General features: G+C 48.8%; 1 protein-coding gene across 2 annotated transcripts in view; it reads left to right on the forward strand.

Moving 5' to 3' along the window:
• The window catches only part of PEX14 (peroxisomal biogenesis factor 14), a 145949-nt gene that overhangs the window by 21251 nt on the left and 109211 nt on the right, over positions 1 to 15487 (forward strand). For both annotated transcript variants that reach the window (XM_043578555.1, XM_043578556.1), the window contains exon 2: positions 1866 to 1913. In XM_043578555.1, the coding sequence (XP_043434490.1) occupies positions 1866 to 1913 (48 nt within the window). The remainder of the gene's footprint in view (positions 1 to 1865; positions 1914 to 15487) is intronic.

The following is a 15487-nucleotide window of genomic DNA, read 5'->3' on the forward strand; positions in this document are numbered from 1 at the left end:
CTCGGTCAGGGATAGCATGTGCAAAGGCCCGTGTGTCTGTTGGGCAGAGCTGGGCAGTGTGTGTCACACAGACCTGAGTTGCAGTCAGTGGATGTGAGGCCTTGGCAGTCACACAGAGAAGGTTTTCTGTATTAGGGCTGCTGTTGGTAGCTGTTTCCTGGGGTGGTTGGGGAGGGGGCGGTGAGATCTGATTCTTACTGTTTTGGAACGATAGTCCGTCTGCAGCGTGGGAAATGAATTAGAAGAGAGCCAGCAAGGATGTGGGTGCACTGATGCGAAGGGTATTGGAGTGGTCCAGGCAGGGGATTTTGGAAGCTTTGGCCCAAGTGATGACGGCAGAAGTAGAGAGAAGCGGATGGACTGATTGCATGGATATTTAGGAAGGAATATGGGCAGGACTTGATAATGCGTTAGCTCTGGTGAGTGGTGGAGAAAGCTATCAAGAATGGCCTTTTGGACTCCAGTTTGTATATTTTGGTGGAAGGTTGTGCCCTTGGCTCAGGCAGGGAATACTGGAAGAGGACACGTGTGACAGAGGGAGAGGATTATGAATCCTGTTAAGGGACTTGTTGAGTCCAGAGGAGGCTGGGAGGCAGGTGGACGTAGATCTAAATGCAGGTTATCGCTGCTGCGAGCAGGGAGGGGGGAAGGAGGAAGGGAAAGCGTGCTCAGGTTCCCGGAGACTTTCTACTTGGTTTCATGCAGGCTGACCTTGCCCTGGGACTTTGGATGAGGAGCTAGAGTCCTTCTCCCAGCCAGAGTCCTTGCCACTGTGCTGTGTGCCAGCTGAACAGTGGCAGCTGGTTGTGAGGAAATCTTTGGAGATCCTCTGTGGACTGGACTCTTTCCTCTCCCACCTTCTGTGGTTTTTTTTTCCCCCCGAGGAGGCCTGACACTTGCCATCTGAACGAGCTGGGAGAAGTATAGAGGCTGGCGGCTGGCTCCCGAGACCCACCGATTCGCTGCACTTGTCTGGATATTATCTGTAGACAATTGGAAATTGGCTTGAACATCAGTAACAGTAAACTGATCATAACTCTCAAATTGCTTGTTTTATTCTTTGGGAGATTTGTGAGTTTCCTCCGAGTCTGTCTCTGTCTCTCCCTTTCTGTAAATTTGGCTAGACCATCGGCCCCGCGTTGAAGGTAAATGTGAGCATGAGGCAAATGTGAGATCCAGAGAGGGGAGAGGGTCCCAGACTAGAGCCAGGCTGAGAACCCCATGCTGCCTGCCTGCCACTTGGTCTGTCAGCCTGGCACTGCCTGGCACTGGCTTCGTTACAAAACTGATTCAAGCTTGGCTTTCTTTACTCCTGTGGATTGGTGTCCTCAGTGACAGGTGATAAATAAGAACCATGTCCAGAGTTTCTTCGCTTCCTGGTTCCAAGTAGATGCTGGGAGAAAATCCTGAGTGTGGGCCACTGGGGCCCCCTTGTGGCTGGATCTGGTTCTCCACTTTCGCTCTGCTCTTTCCCTATAAGGCGGGAAGATGGCAAAAGGGAAGTTTTGCTCTCTCGTAAAGCCTTTCCTCTGGATTTGCTATTTCTGTGGATCTCATGATAGTCCCCGGCCCTTGCTGCTCAGCTGTTGATCTTGGGCCCTCTTAAGCCAAACCTAGCCTTCTTCTTGGGATGCTGTGGCAGTGAACCCAGAAGCAGTCTGTTCTCGTTTACTGCCTAACTCAGACTCCATGGGCTACTTCTTTCCAGGTAGGGCACTGCAGAACACTGTACAGTCTGAGAAGCTGGTGGGAAATAGGAGGAACAGGTGTTGGTGTGTGTTGCTGGAGAATGAAGTATCTGTGGCTTTTTGATGTCCATTGGGTGGCACTGTGATCTTATTTTTGTTTCTATTTTTTCTTTGCAGCCAAGCTCTACTCCAGGAGGTGAAAATGTGGTGCCTCGAGAGCCTCTGGTAAGTACCCAAGATATACAGTATCATTTCCTAATAATTAAAATGCTGTGTGAGTATGGAGAAACCTATGATCCTGGAGTTTTGCATCCTTCAGTGTCCCTTCAAAAGTAGGTATTATATGGAGACTAACTTAATGGCCTTTGACTTCTGACTTCTTCTCTGGCTTGCAGGATTTAGTGAGCTGTCTCCTTACTAAAACCTGGTCTTTTCTGGAAGGGAAAGCATCCACCCCATGGGGTGGTGCACCACTTTGTTTGTTGCTGACCAGTAGTAACTAGTGGGATGCCTGAAACCTTTGGAGGTGGAGTTGGGACTAGGTTCCGAAGGTAGCTTTCTTCACAAAGTGCTTTTGCTCTGGTTGTCTGAGCCCCAGTCCCTGCCAGTGCACCCCATTTTCATTCTATAGTTTGCATTGCAGGGCCTGCCGCGAATCCTGTTCGTTGGGTCATTGGGTCGTAAGACCTGTTCTGTAGCAGCTTGATAAGTTTCATGGAGGGCCGGCTTTGAGAGCTTTGCCTTTGTTTGGTGATAGCAAGCTGCAGGATGTACACCCAGCCTTCGTGTCACAGGCCTGCTTCTCTTCCCTCTCCTCCAGCAGTAGTGGGAGGAAGTGATGTGAGGTCTTAGCTGGCGTGAACAGGCCTGAATTGTAGCCCGTTCCTAGCTTCCCGAGGCAGAAGGGGAGTTGGATTTGGCTGAGCTGTAGAAAGACCAGGGTGACGCAAGCCCTGCTGGGGCTGATTCAGGGAAGCACTGCCACCGTCCTGTGACCTACTGTTATCGCGTCAGCTCCCTTCCCACTGCACCCCGCGATGGCTTCCTTTCACTCTTCTGGTCTTGCCTGGGTTTGTCTGGAGGTCAGGGTGGTATGAAGGCCAGAGGCTTCAGGCTTCTCCTTGCCAGACCCATAGATCAGGAGCTTGAGTGTCCCCCCGGGGCCTGTCAGTGCCCCGCAGGCTAGAGTTGTGGCTGGTTTTGGACTCGTGTCCAAACTGAACGCTTGTCCTCGACAGTCCTTTACTTCTCAGGCTCCTTTCACATTTTTCTCTACTGACTTAACTGGCGATCACCGGTGGAGGGACTGGTCCTTCTCTTGAAGCGCAATGGGGTAAACCCTCGGGGGTTCTTTCTAGCAGGGAGCCCTAAGCCGCGGGCAGCCTCGCTGATTTCTGGGTATTTGGAGCCCTGCAGCCCCTTGGCCCCGCTGACGTTTCTGTGCACTGCTCTTTTCCTGCTGTCTGCTGCATCTGCTTGGTGGTTGGTTGTATTTTTATTTCTTTCTTTTCGGGGAGGCCCTGAGCAGTCTTCAAACCCTAGCAGCCTGTGATCGTCCAGAGTTCAGACTCATTCTCTCCAGGCCAACTCTACAATTACCTTATATTTAATTAATATTTTTTTCCCTTCTTTACGTACTTGCTGCATAATTGCTCAGAGGAAAGAAAACACATAGCAGCAATTTATATATATATAAAAAAAAACAATAATTAAAAAAAACACCCCGAAATAAACTCCCATCTCATTTGGGCTGATCCTATGAGTTGGGTAATTAGGGCCCTATTAAAAGGTAGACCCTTTCTGCTTCCCTTCTTTTTTTTTTTTTTTTTATTAATTTTTTTATATTAAACTCCCACAGTCTCTCAGTCATGCCCTTATTGCTTTTGGCCAACCATTTGCAGCAGCCTGATTAAATGAGGGCACCAGCCGAGTTGTATGGTCTTGTGTGAGCTGCTTCTGCCTCTTGAGAGTGGAGGTGGGAGGGTGCCAGGCAGAGGGGCCCGCCAAGGACCAGCAAGGACTCATGTGGCGGGTCGGGGTACAGGACTTTGAGCTGGCAGCAGGCTGGGTGAGAGTCACAGGGCACTGGCGAAGGGATGAGGTGGTCTCCCCCACCCACAGAAGACTCCCAGCACTGCCTGAGCCCCGCTTCCACAGGGCAGGCTTCTCAGGTGTGTGCATTAGCCGTCGTCTCTTGGATGCTCAGGAGGAACAGACAGCTGAAGGATAAAACTGAGCCTTCTTCCGTAATTTATGCATTTTATTGGGGAAGAAAAGGCATTTGTACACATGAAACAATTAGCAGACAGTACAAGACCATATATAATTTTAGCAAACAGTACAAAATCGCATGTAATTTGGTGCAGAATTGCCTGGCTGGGAGTCTAAGAGCCCTCATTATTCAGAGAAGGAAGAGTTCTGGCTGGGGTATACTTAGGGATGGTTTCTGTGAAACTTGAAGCCAGGTCTTGAGGAATAGGATTTTCCAGTGTTGGGGGAACACCCTGCTAAGTGGTTTTTGTTTTTGTTTTTAACTGAGAGCACGTTTTCCACGAAATTCTTTCGTGGAAGCTGCCGGTTCTTCTCTACACTAAAAGGGCTAACTAAGCATGGGATGCTGAGGGCATATAATCTTATTCTGTGTCTTCAGAAGTAGATGATCACTTTGGAATAATTTTTCCCTTTATTAGAAAAGTGAGTTAATGACACACGAGGCTCCGTGGAGTGATCAGTACAGCGCAGATGACATTGACAGGTGACATTCGGGTGTCTGCATTATTATTTTGCTTTTATCTGCTAGAGAAGGAGGACCCGATCTTCAGGTTTGCCCTCTCTGGACCATAAAAACTGTCTTGTGATTTTGGTGGTGAGGAATATTGTCTTGTCATCTCTTAAATGACACATTTGTGTTTTTAGCCATCCCCTTGTCTGGATTCCACCCAGGTAGTGACTGTGTTACCTTCTCTTGCTCCTCAGTACTCCTCGTCCCCCATTAAAGAACTCACCCCGGCAATCCCGGCCGTATTAGCAAGAGAGTTGCTCTATGATGTCGTAATGTTTTCAGGGCTGGAGATTGGTGAACAGACCGGTCTTGATAAATTTTGTAAACTCCCAGTTGAAATGTCCGTATTATTGATGATAAAACTATGCCAAAGTTAAAATGGCTGATGGCTTTTTCTTCTTTATACTTTCTTCCCTGAGCTTTGCCTCCTAGGGCAAGGAGTTTTGACAGTCCTCCAGAATATTGACCTCCAGCTCCCCAGCCCCTGCCCCCGACCTGTTGAAAACCTTCTGTTAAGGCCTGAATTTTCTCAATACCTGTGTGGGCATGTGCTCGGGGCCGGAGTCAGGTCCCTGTACCGCTCTTGCAGGATCAAGCCCCACCTGGCCGATGGGTCTCTAAATGGGTGGACGTTTGTTTGCATGGACTAACTTGGTTCCTGCCTTGCCGGGGTACAGAAACTAGGGTTAAGTAATCGTCTGAGAGCCTTTTTAGTCATATGAGCTGTGGTTGTTTCAAGTGAGCAATAAATGAGGTTTTGTTTGCCTGTTGCTCGCTGGTTTCAACACGACGTCTTCAATATCTAGCAACCCTACAGCTCACCTGCTTTATGCAATGCTTACACATTTGGGTTGAGCTAGCATTTTGGCTCTTTGTTCTTTGACACTGCGTTCTTCCTAATGGATGAGTCTCCTGACCTCCTTTCTTCCTCTGACTTGTAGGTATAGTTTTTTTTGTTCTGATTTGTTTTTTTGGTTTATATCCTTTCCCCGCATCCCTCCACCCCCGTAGTCCCAAACTACATAACTTTATTATTATTATTATTTTTAATGTTTATGTATTTATGTTGAGAGAGAGAGAGAGAGAGAGAGACAGAGCGTGAGTGGGGGAAGGAGCAGAGAGAGAGGGAGACACAGAATCTGAAGCAGGCTCCAGGCCCTGAGCTGTCAGCACAGAGCCTGACGCGGGGCTTGAACTGACCTGCAAGATCGTGACCTGAGCTGTAGTCAGATGCTCAACCGACTGAGCCACCCAGGCGCCCCAGGAGTCACTTTTAAAGCTAAGTAAGTAGAGCAGATTTCAGATCATCCCTATAATGTCACCGCACTCACCTGTATCCAGACAGATGTCCCTGAATGGAAATCACAGCTCACTTGAGTAAACCTAGCTCAGCATAGAAATCAACCACTAGAGATCCTTAAAATAATAATGCTTAATACTTTAGATCTGCCATATTTATTTATTTTTCCTGAAAAAAAAAAAAGACAATTTCCTGAAATCTCTTAATGGGCTAGTTTTATTACCCATGTGCTTGTGAAACACCTTCATGAATACAATATTAAAATCAAGTTTGGGGCGCTTGGCTGGCTTAGTAGAGCATGTGACTCTCGCTCTTAGGGTTGTAAGTTCGAGCCCCACATCGGGTGTAGAAATTACTTAAAAATAAAATCTTTTTTTTTTTTTTTTAACAATTTTTTTTTAACGTTTATTTATTTTTGAGACAGGGAGAGACAGCATGAACAGGGGAGGGTCAGAGAGAGAGGGAGACACAGAATTTGAAGCAGGCTCCAGGCTCTGAGCTGTCAGCACAGAGCCCGATGCGGGGCTTGAACTCACGGACCTCGAGATCATGACCTGAGCCGAAGTCGGCCACTTAACCGACTGAGCCACCCAGGTGCCCCTAAAAATAAAATCTTTAATGCGAATGTCATCCTTCAGAATGAAGCGTCTCTCTGCAAAAATAAATAAACTGAAAAAAGAGAAAAAAAAGTGAATCTTCTGCAGATTTTGGTACTTAAACCATTAATAGCAACTCATGCCAGGGAGGGGAGGACGCCTCACAAATACTGCTGAGAAACTTGGGACTGAAATCAGTTGTCTACTGCAGGGCGGGGCTGGTGGGACACGTCTCTGATGCTGCCTTCATCCTGTGAGCCGACCTGAGGCCTGGCGCTGCTCAGATAGGGCAGGTGCTGGGCTCTCCTCCTTCTCCACTCCCCTCCCGTCAGCAGTAGAGATGCATATACGAAGCAAACGCTACTTTTGTTTTTAAACACTGACCCCTGCCCCTTGTTGGGAGGGTGCCAGAGAGTCCCACAGGCCCTGGTGGGGAGGAAGCTGATGAGAATCCACAGAGGTGGATGAACTTGAGAACAGCCTCATTCCAGCTCTGGGTGGCTTGTCTGTAATCTCTAGGCCACTTACTGATTTTGAAATTACTGTCTCTTCCTACTTCGTCCTTCCTGTTCTAGATGGGGTTTATTGAATAGACTAGGTGGGGCCCTCTAAGTTCTTTCCTCTTCCAGGTAAATGAAGAGGTGGGTTTGTTTTCTTTTTTTTTTCTTTCCAGTTTTAAGGTATCCTTTTACAAATAATTATTAGATGAATCGAAACTCTGAGGAGTAATAATTAAGGAAATGGAATTTGAAATGGTTATTCATCTTTGTTTATACTTTGGGTTCCCGGCTTGCACGGTAATACTTGCTATTTGTTAGAGTTCCTGCAGTCAGAGGCCCTGACTGTTGGATGACCAACCAGGCAAGTGTCCTTACTTTAGAGACCTGGGAACCGAGGAGCCCAGCACCCACGTGCCTTTCGCAGAGCCGCACAGCAATGGGGCGAGTTTGGGCTGTAATCTTGTCACCCAGGTGGTTCTTCCAGAAGGAAAGGCCGAGTTTGCTCCCTGTCTCCTGGGGATAGTCTCCACGTTCTTCAGGTGCCCTTAGTAGTTGCTGCGGAGGGTTAAAGGCAGCTCTTGTTTGGGCGGAGGGACGTTCAGAGGGTTTTCTTTTACTTAAAATCAATCATTATCTTATTTGAAAGACTTTTCACTTAAAGGTGTTTTTTTGTTGTTGTTGGTTTTGTGTGTTTGTTTGTTTTAAGTGCGACTTAAAAGGTGGGTATTCCGTGTGGCAAACTCAGGAAATCTCCCACGAGTCCCTGGTTTGAGAACCTCTGGATGTCACGTCGCGCTGAGGACGGCCACGTGCCCGCCGTTTTCCAGGATAATTTCAGTTTAAAATATTTTAGCACATTCTCAAACCATGCAGACCAATTTGGGTTTGAAAAATACGACCTTGTAGTTAATCCCACTTCGGTGCTCGGAGAAGCCGCAGGAAGATGAAGTGGTGCTTTGCAGAAGGACGTGTTCGCCGCCCTTCCTTCTTCCCTCCCAGCCCTGCTTTCTTTTATGGTTTGTAGTTATAACCAAGATTTATGCTTGTTGCTCCACAAATCTTCTCCCTGCCATTATGAGTTTGTCTGAACAGTCTAGAGATAGGGCCGACACTGAGTGATTCTTGAGGTAAATCTACCCGGGGGCGCTCTCTGACGCTTGGAGTCACAGAGGAGCTAACTCATAGCCCCCAGTGGATCGGATAAATTGCCCCTGTCGAGAAAAAGACGTGCTGCCACCCTTGTGACCTCCTGCCTTAGCAGCATCCCTGGTGGCACAGGGGCCTGTGTGTGCTTATAAAGTCTGTGGGGTGGCGCTCTGGGCCAGCAGTCACACCCCTCACCCAGAAGTGTCCATCAAGAGGCCTTTCTCTCTCTCTCTCTCTCTCTCTCTCTCTCTCTCTCTCTCGCCGATTGGGCCACAGCGAGAGGGTCTCTGGGGCAGGGCAGCTTTCTCCAGCCTGGTGGGGAGGAGCTGCCAACAGGATCAGGCACGCAAGTTGATTATTTGTATGAATGGTTTCGTTTTTCCACAGTTCCCTGCGGATGGAGTTTGATGGAGAAGAGGAAAAAGTAGACAACGTCTGTTAAACGTCGTTTCTCCCCCTTCCTTCTGCTTTCCTTTTGCCACATCCTTGGGGCTCGTGTGTACTTTTGCGAGTCATTTCAAATCTCTTGTCGCATGAAGGGGCGGCAGCATCAATAAATACATAATTTTTTTTTTTAAGTGTCAAGAGCCCGCATTAGACACACTCCCCGAAGGGACTGGCTCGCTGCTGTGGCACCGTGGAAGCTCCCGGAGGAGGCCCTGGGTGCTCTGAACCGAAGGGCTCCCCGGCCGGTCACACCCACACCCACGCCCATTCTGCAGACCCACGTTGGCTCGCCCCGAACCTGTGCGTGCCCGGTTGTACTTGGTAGTGAATGAGGCAGTTTTGTTAAATATGCCGGAAGCGGGTGAAATGCAGAAGTGAACAGAGGGAGCTACAAATACAGAGAGGTTTATAAACATAAATGAGAGAAGAGGGTTCGGTAAAAGCCGGGCTGAATGCTTTGGTAAATGTGAATTGCAGATAGAATGTCTTTTCAGGTGAGAGCGAGATGACAGTTAAACTGGGGAAGACCATAAAAATCTCGAAGTATTCAGTGCTTTGATTTGCGTTGCTAGCGCCTTTAAGTTCTCGCTTTGCTTTAGAAATTGTGAAGGGTGTGTCGTGGGTGGGGTTTATGCAAGAAAGGCGTCTGGGAACATCAGTCTGTGGGCCCACACTCAAAGAAAAGGTCTTGGCTCCACATCAAAAGATTAGCAAATGACTGTACGTTTATAGGTTTTAAGTTAATGTAAAATGTTTAAGGTATATAGGGTAGGCTCCACTTTGAATGATTCCCGGCCTTAACTGATTTTTCGATTAACTGACCAATTACCAGCGCTGATGACCGAGGTCAGGAGGGCTTCCCCTGCGTCATCTGCTGGCCTTGGCGCCGGTTTCTTTATTTTTGTTAGTGAGAACTACTCTTTTCCTCGGTTTACAGTGAGGAAACAAGCCCAGGGCCATCGGTGTTGCAAGGGGCGGGACTGGGATTTAAGTGCAACGATGTTGAGCTCTGGGGCACACACACGGGAGCAGGGGGAGCAGGTCCGGAGGGCAGGCGGGGACAGCCCGGGGGGACAGCCCGCTGACCTCGCCTCCGCCTCCAGCCAGGGCGCTCAGGAGGGGCCTGGGCCCGGTTCAGGGGCTGCCTGGTGAGTCTGTGCTGTCTCTGAAGCTGCTGCTTTCGTGCGCTCCCTGGTTGGAGTCTTTTGTATGCTTCTGAGCTGTTGAAAAGGCACCTATTAATTTATCACAGGTGATGTGGGCCTCCTCGTGCTGGAGGAGGCGTCTGCACCCATGTACCTCACTAATGACAGGTTACAGGATCGAGGCGAGATAATAGGATCTTTTCATCTGTGTCGCTAGAGCAGAGTGCGGTGTCCCTGGTAGCTTCTAGGGGGCAGCAGCTGCTTGCTGTTTTCCCTCCTGCTGGAGGAGGAAAGGTTCCACAATTGAGCAGTTTGCTTCTGACTCGGGCTGAGCAGGTCTTCAGGGAGTCACCTGAATCCGCATAAGTGAAGAGACGGCAGGATCCAGGAAGTTCCATCCCTGCTTTCTCTGCCCCCTCAGGTAGATCCTGTATCTGCGTCCCCACCGGCACCCACAAATCCCTCACTGTCAGAGTTAACAGCAGAGTTCGCTGGCTTTGAAGATAAGAGTCACAGAGATGTCTTTAAGAGAGTGAAATCTTTTTGTCAGATCTTGCTTGTTGCCATTGATAACCCTCTCTAATCACGTGTAGATGTTTTGAAATGTTCCCCTGTGGGCATGTGTCTTTACTCTGCTGGGAACATGACTGTCCTATGGTTGATTACCTGTTCTTCCTCTCGCTGCTTCCCTCTGCTCCCCTCCCCCCGCAAGCCCGTCTCGCACAGGTTTCTTTACGGTTCTAAATGACTCACCGCACCGGCACATTGAAGGGGAAACTTTGGATTTGCCAGTTCTTTAAGACTTTGGGGCCCAGGCCTGACATATGGCCAACTCGTGCCTTGTTGAAGTGAGTAACTAGCACCCAGCCTCCCACAAGCCCATATTTCACCATGGCCCTGGCTCTCAGATCTTCTTCCAGTTGTGTGGCTGAGGCCAAGTGACGAAAAGGAGAAGGGTTGGTTGCAGGCAGAACCGGATGGTTGCAGTACACACCGAGAAGCAAATTGGCCACGACATTTCAGCCCTGGGAGGTTTATTTAGGATTAGCTAAGAATTCTCAGCCCTGACTCCACGGTGGGAGGAGCCGCTGACTGATGGCCGCTCTTGGGGCTCTGCGAGCTTGCGGGCTTTCGTCCCCGAGGACCCCAGAGGGGACCTGGGGAAGGGTGGGAGTTTCCATTCCAGCCCTGAGAGTGGCTTTCCTCAGAGACAAAGGCATGCCTCTTCGCCCCACCTCTCCAGCTCGTTCTCCGTTGTCGGTCTGAAAAATGGCAGTTAATAGAATCTGCTAATGAACAGAAGAAAACTAGACATAGTGGCAAGTCATTTGACAGTGAAGTGGCTTATAACTTCTGTTTATCAAGTGATTACAATTATTGTTACTTCTGTCGGATCTTTGAAGAATCCATCCTGGTCTCCAGAGCCCCACTTATGTGGCATTTTCTGTCTTTCTTTGTAGTGCCTAGAAATAACTTTATTCCGGTGACATCCAGATCTGTGGTCCTCCCCCTGGCCCCAGCCCTCCCGGCTCCACTCTCTTCCCCCTTCTGCTTCTCTTCCGTTACGTCAGCGGGCTCCATCAGGTGGGGGTATCCCCCACTGACCAGACTGGCAGAGCTAATGCCGGCTGGAGGGATGCTGTGGTGTTTGTTTTTGCAGTTCCTGGATTTGGTTTAATGTACAATTGATTTTTTTAATGTATTTAATCATTTTTTTCTTACCTCATAAGGATTAACCTGCACAAACCTCATTTTATCCTAAGTGTGGCTTTGGGAGGAAGGGAGAAGAAAATTGAGTTTCTCTAGCTTATTTTATTCTTTCTCTTTTTATTTTCCGAATGGCTTTTCCTGCCGAAGCAGCTCCGTGAAATACAATGTATTTTAGTGGCCATTACTTACTCATTACTAACTGGTCTCTCCTGCTTCCCTTTGTCTGTGAACTAAATACAGGGGGCCTAAAGATAATTGGTAGCTCCATCACAGACTCACCAATTACAGATCAACAGGGAAGACGGCCCAGTGATGGCTTGTGGTTGGCACTGGCTGCCCGCCCAGCAAATGTGAGTTATCACTCTGTATCTGCCACCGAGCTGGGCTCGACTAGATCAGTCCTTTCCTAATTTTGTACCTTGGCTTTCCCCATTGCTTTGCCCGGCCTCCCTGATTTACAAATACAAACTTCGTTTTATCTATCTCTGTGTGCGGTTCTCGTGTCCATCTTGTTCTTCCTGAGTTCCTGCTTCTCGGTCATGTCTGTGAAGTATCAACATAGGTCTTGTTTCTATTTTTCTCTGCGGTTCCCTCTGGGCCTACGGTGGTTCGGTGGCAGGCGGCAGATAAAAGATGCACTTGCAATGAGTGGTTTTCTGTAATTTTGTCTGCTGAGTCCAAGTAAAGGCGAGTCTTTGTGGGTGCCCAGTTTAGCCCCCCTTTTCGAGTGTTTGTCTGATTTGTGTTACGGGAGGCACCGGGGGCGGGAGCGTGGGGAGGTTGTATCTCACCGTTAGGCTGCCGAGCTCTGGTGTCAGGCTGTTAGGGGCAGACGTAGCACAGGAGACCCCGTGTTGTATGGCCGGAATTCCAAGCAGAGTGCATGGTCTGTTTGTTTGTTTCCTGGGCATTTGGCACCCAGGCACCTTGCTAATCCCTCTCTGGGATGGGCAGATATCCTTGCAGCGCCGCTGTGGGCAGGAAGTAGGCACTCAGTACATATTTGTGGAGTGTGTGTGTGTGTGTGCGTGTGCTCACTTTGGTAGATGGTGATGATGAGCTGGGGAACTGGAGCGCACAGTTGCTGCCCGGCTCCTGCCTGGGGACTCAGGGTGCAAGGTTCCCACTGGTGCATACGTACACGGGTGTGTAGCGTATCATTGCCACGTAAGCAACATCAAGCGGGCATTTTATGACAGGGAACATCAGAGGAAACATTACAGCTGAGACCTTTATAGCCTTTCCATTATTATGGTTTAAATCTTGACAGTCTTTATTCGCAGTGACACTGGGACCGGCGAAGACCGTGCTCACTCCCACCTCCCCGTCCGCTCCCCACATCCTGTTCGGTCGCTGTGAGAGGCATCGTGAGTGTGCAGGCCTCAGAGCCACTTTGCAGTTTGTCTAGAAACGGCCCCTTTTGACTCAGAAGTTGGAAACCAGATGACTCACCGTTCTATTTGTTTTATTGCAACTGTCGTTTCGTAAAATGCCCTGAAAGCTCTTTGCATCTTTCTTTCTCATTTTGTTCCCTCCGTGTCCTCTGTCGTCTTTTCTCTCTTGCCTCTCCTTTCTCCTTTCCTTCCGTAATTCGTTTCTCTTTCATTACTCTCTCTTTCTCTCTCTTTCCCTCCCTTCCTGCCTCCCCTCCGCCTTCTGAGAACCGTCATGGCAGTTGAAGCGACCTTGGCTCACATCATGCCGCGCGCTCTCCAGCCACCTGACTGAGTTTTTGTGTGGACCTTAGACTTGGAAACAAACGTCCGTGCACACCGGAGTTTATAAAGCACTCATTGGCGTCCGCTCTGGAAGCTAAGCGCCATGTCATATCGTAACAGCTACTCACCTTTTGTGAATCTGCGTTTTGCACACTTGTGGGTACATCCCAGGTCTCCCCACGTATCCATCTCCGCCCTTGTGGCTGCCGCGATCACAGGGGGACTGACAGCACTAGGATTTCCCAAGATGGACCGGAGAACCGAGTGCCAGGATCCCTCAACAAAATGCTGATTGCCCTGAGAGGGCCTCCGTCAAGCATGCTAACCTTTTCGCCGCTCCTGAGATGCCTTTAACTGGAATTCCTGAAGTAGAGAGCACCTGCTGAGTCTTAATGGCTTAGGTGGGATGTGGGGATCTAAATTTTTAAGGACTTGAGCTCTCAAACCAGGACTTGCAGGATCTTTTTTTTTCCGGCGGTTTCTGACACTGTGGCACTTGACTGAGTCACCTGATTGATGACATGAGCATCACTGGGTGTTCAACACCTGGCCAGGGAAACAGGGACCCTCGGCGGATTTCCCCAAAGGATGGCAGACAGATTGTGGAATTTTAATGAAGGTGGGGCGGGTCCCTCACGTTCATCTGCTTTGGAGCATAACAGAATCCCAGCATTAACTTCAGGAGTGTCGGCTGGAAACCTGCACTCGTGCCAGTGGTTATAGTCCACGTTTGTCGAATCTATAAATCCACCAGAACTAATTATAGAAGTAGCTAGTTAGAATGAAAAAGAGTGATAACTTCAAATGCCTGGGAACCTCTCTGAATCCAACACTCCTTGCTGTTTTTCTTTTTCTTCTTTTTAAAGGCTTTTGGGCTATTTGGGCCTTCAGAGCAAGGCATCCTCCGAATTCTGTTAAAATTAAACTTCTTTCCTATATGTCTCCAAGGAAGGAGAGCATTTTCCACATTGTGAAGCAGGGTGGGGGTGAGGGATATGATATCTGTGTTACAATACTTAATAGATTGATGGCGGTGAGTTTTAAAAATGAGTGTGGGTATCTGCCGGGTGGCTTTCAACACAGAATGCTCTGTTTTTCACCCACTTGGCTGGATGTCTGATTCTGACACAGTCGCCATCCTTGCTGCTGGAAAACAGAAAACCACAGGCTGTTAACTTAATACTCTTCCCTTCTGGGGCTAGGGCGGGAGCAGGGTGGGAACAGCGCAGGAGCGGGCGGGCGGGGTGGGGGTGGGGGGCTCAGGGTTCACATCAAGATACTCTCACCATCCCCCCCCCCCCCCCCCCCCGTCCCACTGGAGACCGATGTTCCCCTGTTCCAGCTGACCATTTGAGCAAGGATTCTAGAATTTCTGGCCATTTAAATTAAACCTCCATGAGAGGTGCCTGGAAGCCTGCAGTGTGACCTGAACATCTGCTCTTTGGGACCAGGAGCAGCCTGCCAAGTGTCCCTTGCAGGCTCCCTCTGGATTCCCTACCTGTGGATGTTTTCTCCCTTCCTGGGCAGGGCCGATCTGAGAAGCAGAGGGATCATTTTAGTGCTCGTGGCCTGTTCATTCCTTGGCTTCTCTGCTGAGCTATCCAGCAGGGGTGCCAATTCTTCCATTTAGCTGACTATTATATAGCCCTTAAAAGGGAAGGGTTTATTTTAGCTGGCTGCTATATTGATTGCTACAGGGACGTTTCTATTTTCACTGGCTGCTATATTGACTGGGAAAGGGAAAGGGGCCGTATTGCCGGGAGCTGTCATATTGACTGTTACAGAAAAGATCTGTATTTAAGCAGTACCAGTGCACTGGGATCTCCCAGGCAGGATATTAATGCTAATTCATCCGCTCACCCCCTGCTGTGAGTGTTATTTGTTTAAATCTGTAGATTCCCACAGCGCGTTTATATCCTCACTAGAGTGAGCTCTGCTCCCTGTAATTATTTAACATTATATGCTGATATAAATTGTAACAGTTAAAGAATGGTAATGAGTAGCCAAAAAAGAAAAGAAGAAAAAAGAAAAAGAAGGAAACAGGGAAAAATAGAAAAAAAGAAAAAAGAAAGGGGGAAGATACACTGAAAAGGCGTATTGTAAGCGTGTATCTGTACACGTTTGACAGAAACGGCAGAGTCAGGTTCTAAAACCGCAGCGAACAACTTCTGGCATCCCTTCTCCCACTTCAAGTTGATTTGTACGGTGTTGTGGAGTCCACGTATTGTGCGTCTGTGCGCCTGTGTGTGCACACGTGCTCATACCCCTCCATTCCCCCTCCCCCCCCAGAAAGAGGCTGTACTGGTGCGTGCTCTGCTCTGCAGTTTGCACACACGTGCATTATCACATACAGTGTGTATATGTCTTCCGTGGAGTGGCAGGAAATTTATCCATGAGCAGTTCGGTTTCTTGATGAGTAGCTGATACCTGATTTTCTCTCGTGCTTCCGTGTTCA

Source organism: Prionailurus bengalensis, chromosome C1 (assembly GCF_016509475.1).
Source record: "Prionailurus bengalensis isolate Pbe53 chromosome C1, Fcat_Pben_1.1_paternal_pri, whole genome shotgun sequence".
In the NCBI taxonomy this organism is placed as follows: domain Eukaryota; kingdom Metazoa; phylum Chordata; class Mammalia; order Carnivora; family Felidae; genus Prionailurus; species Prionailurus bengalensis.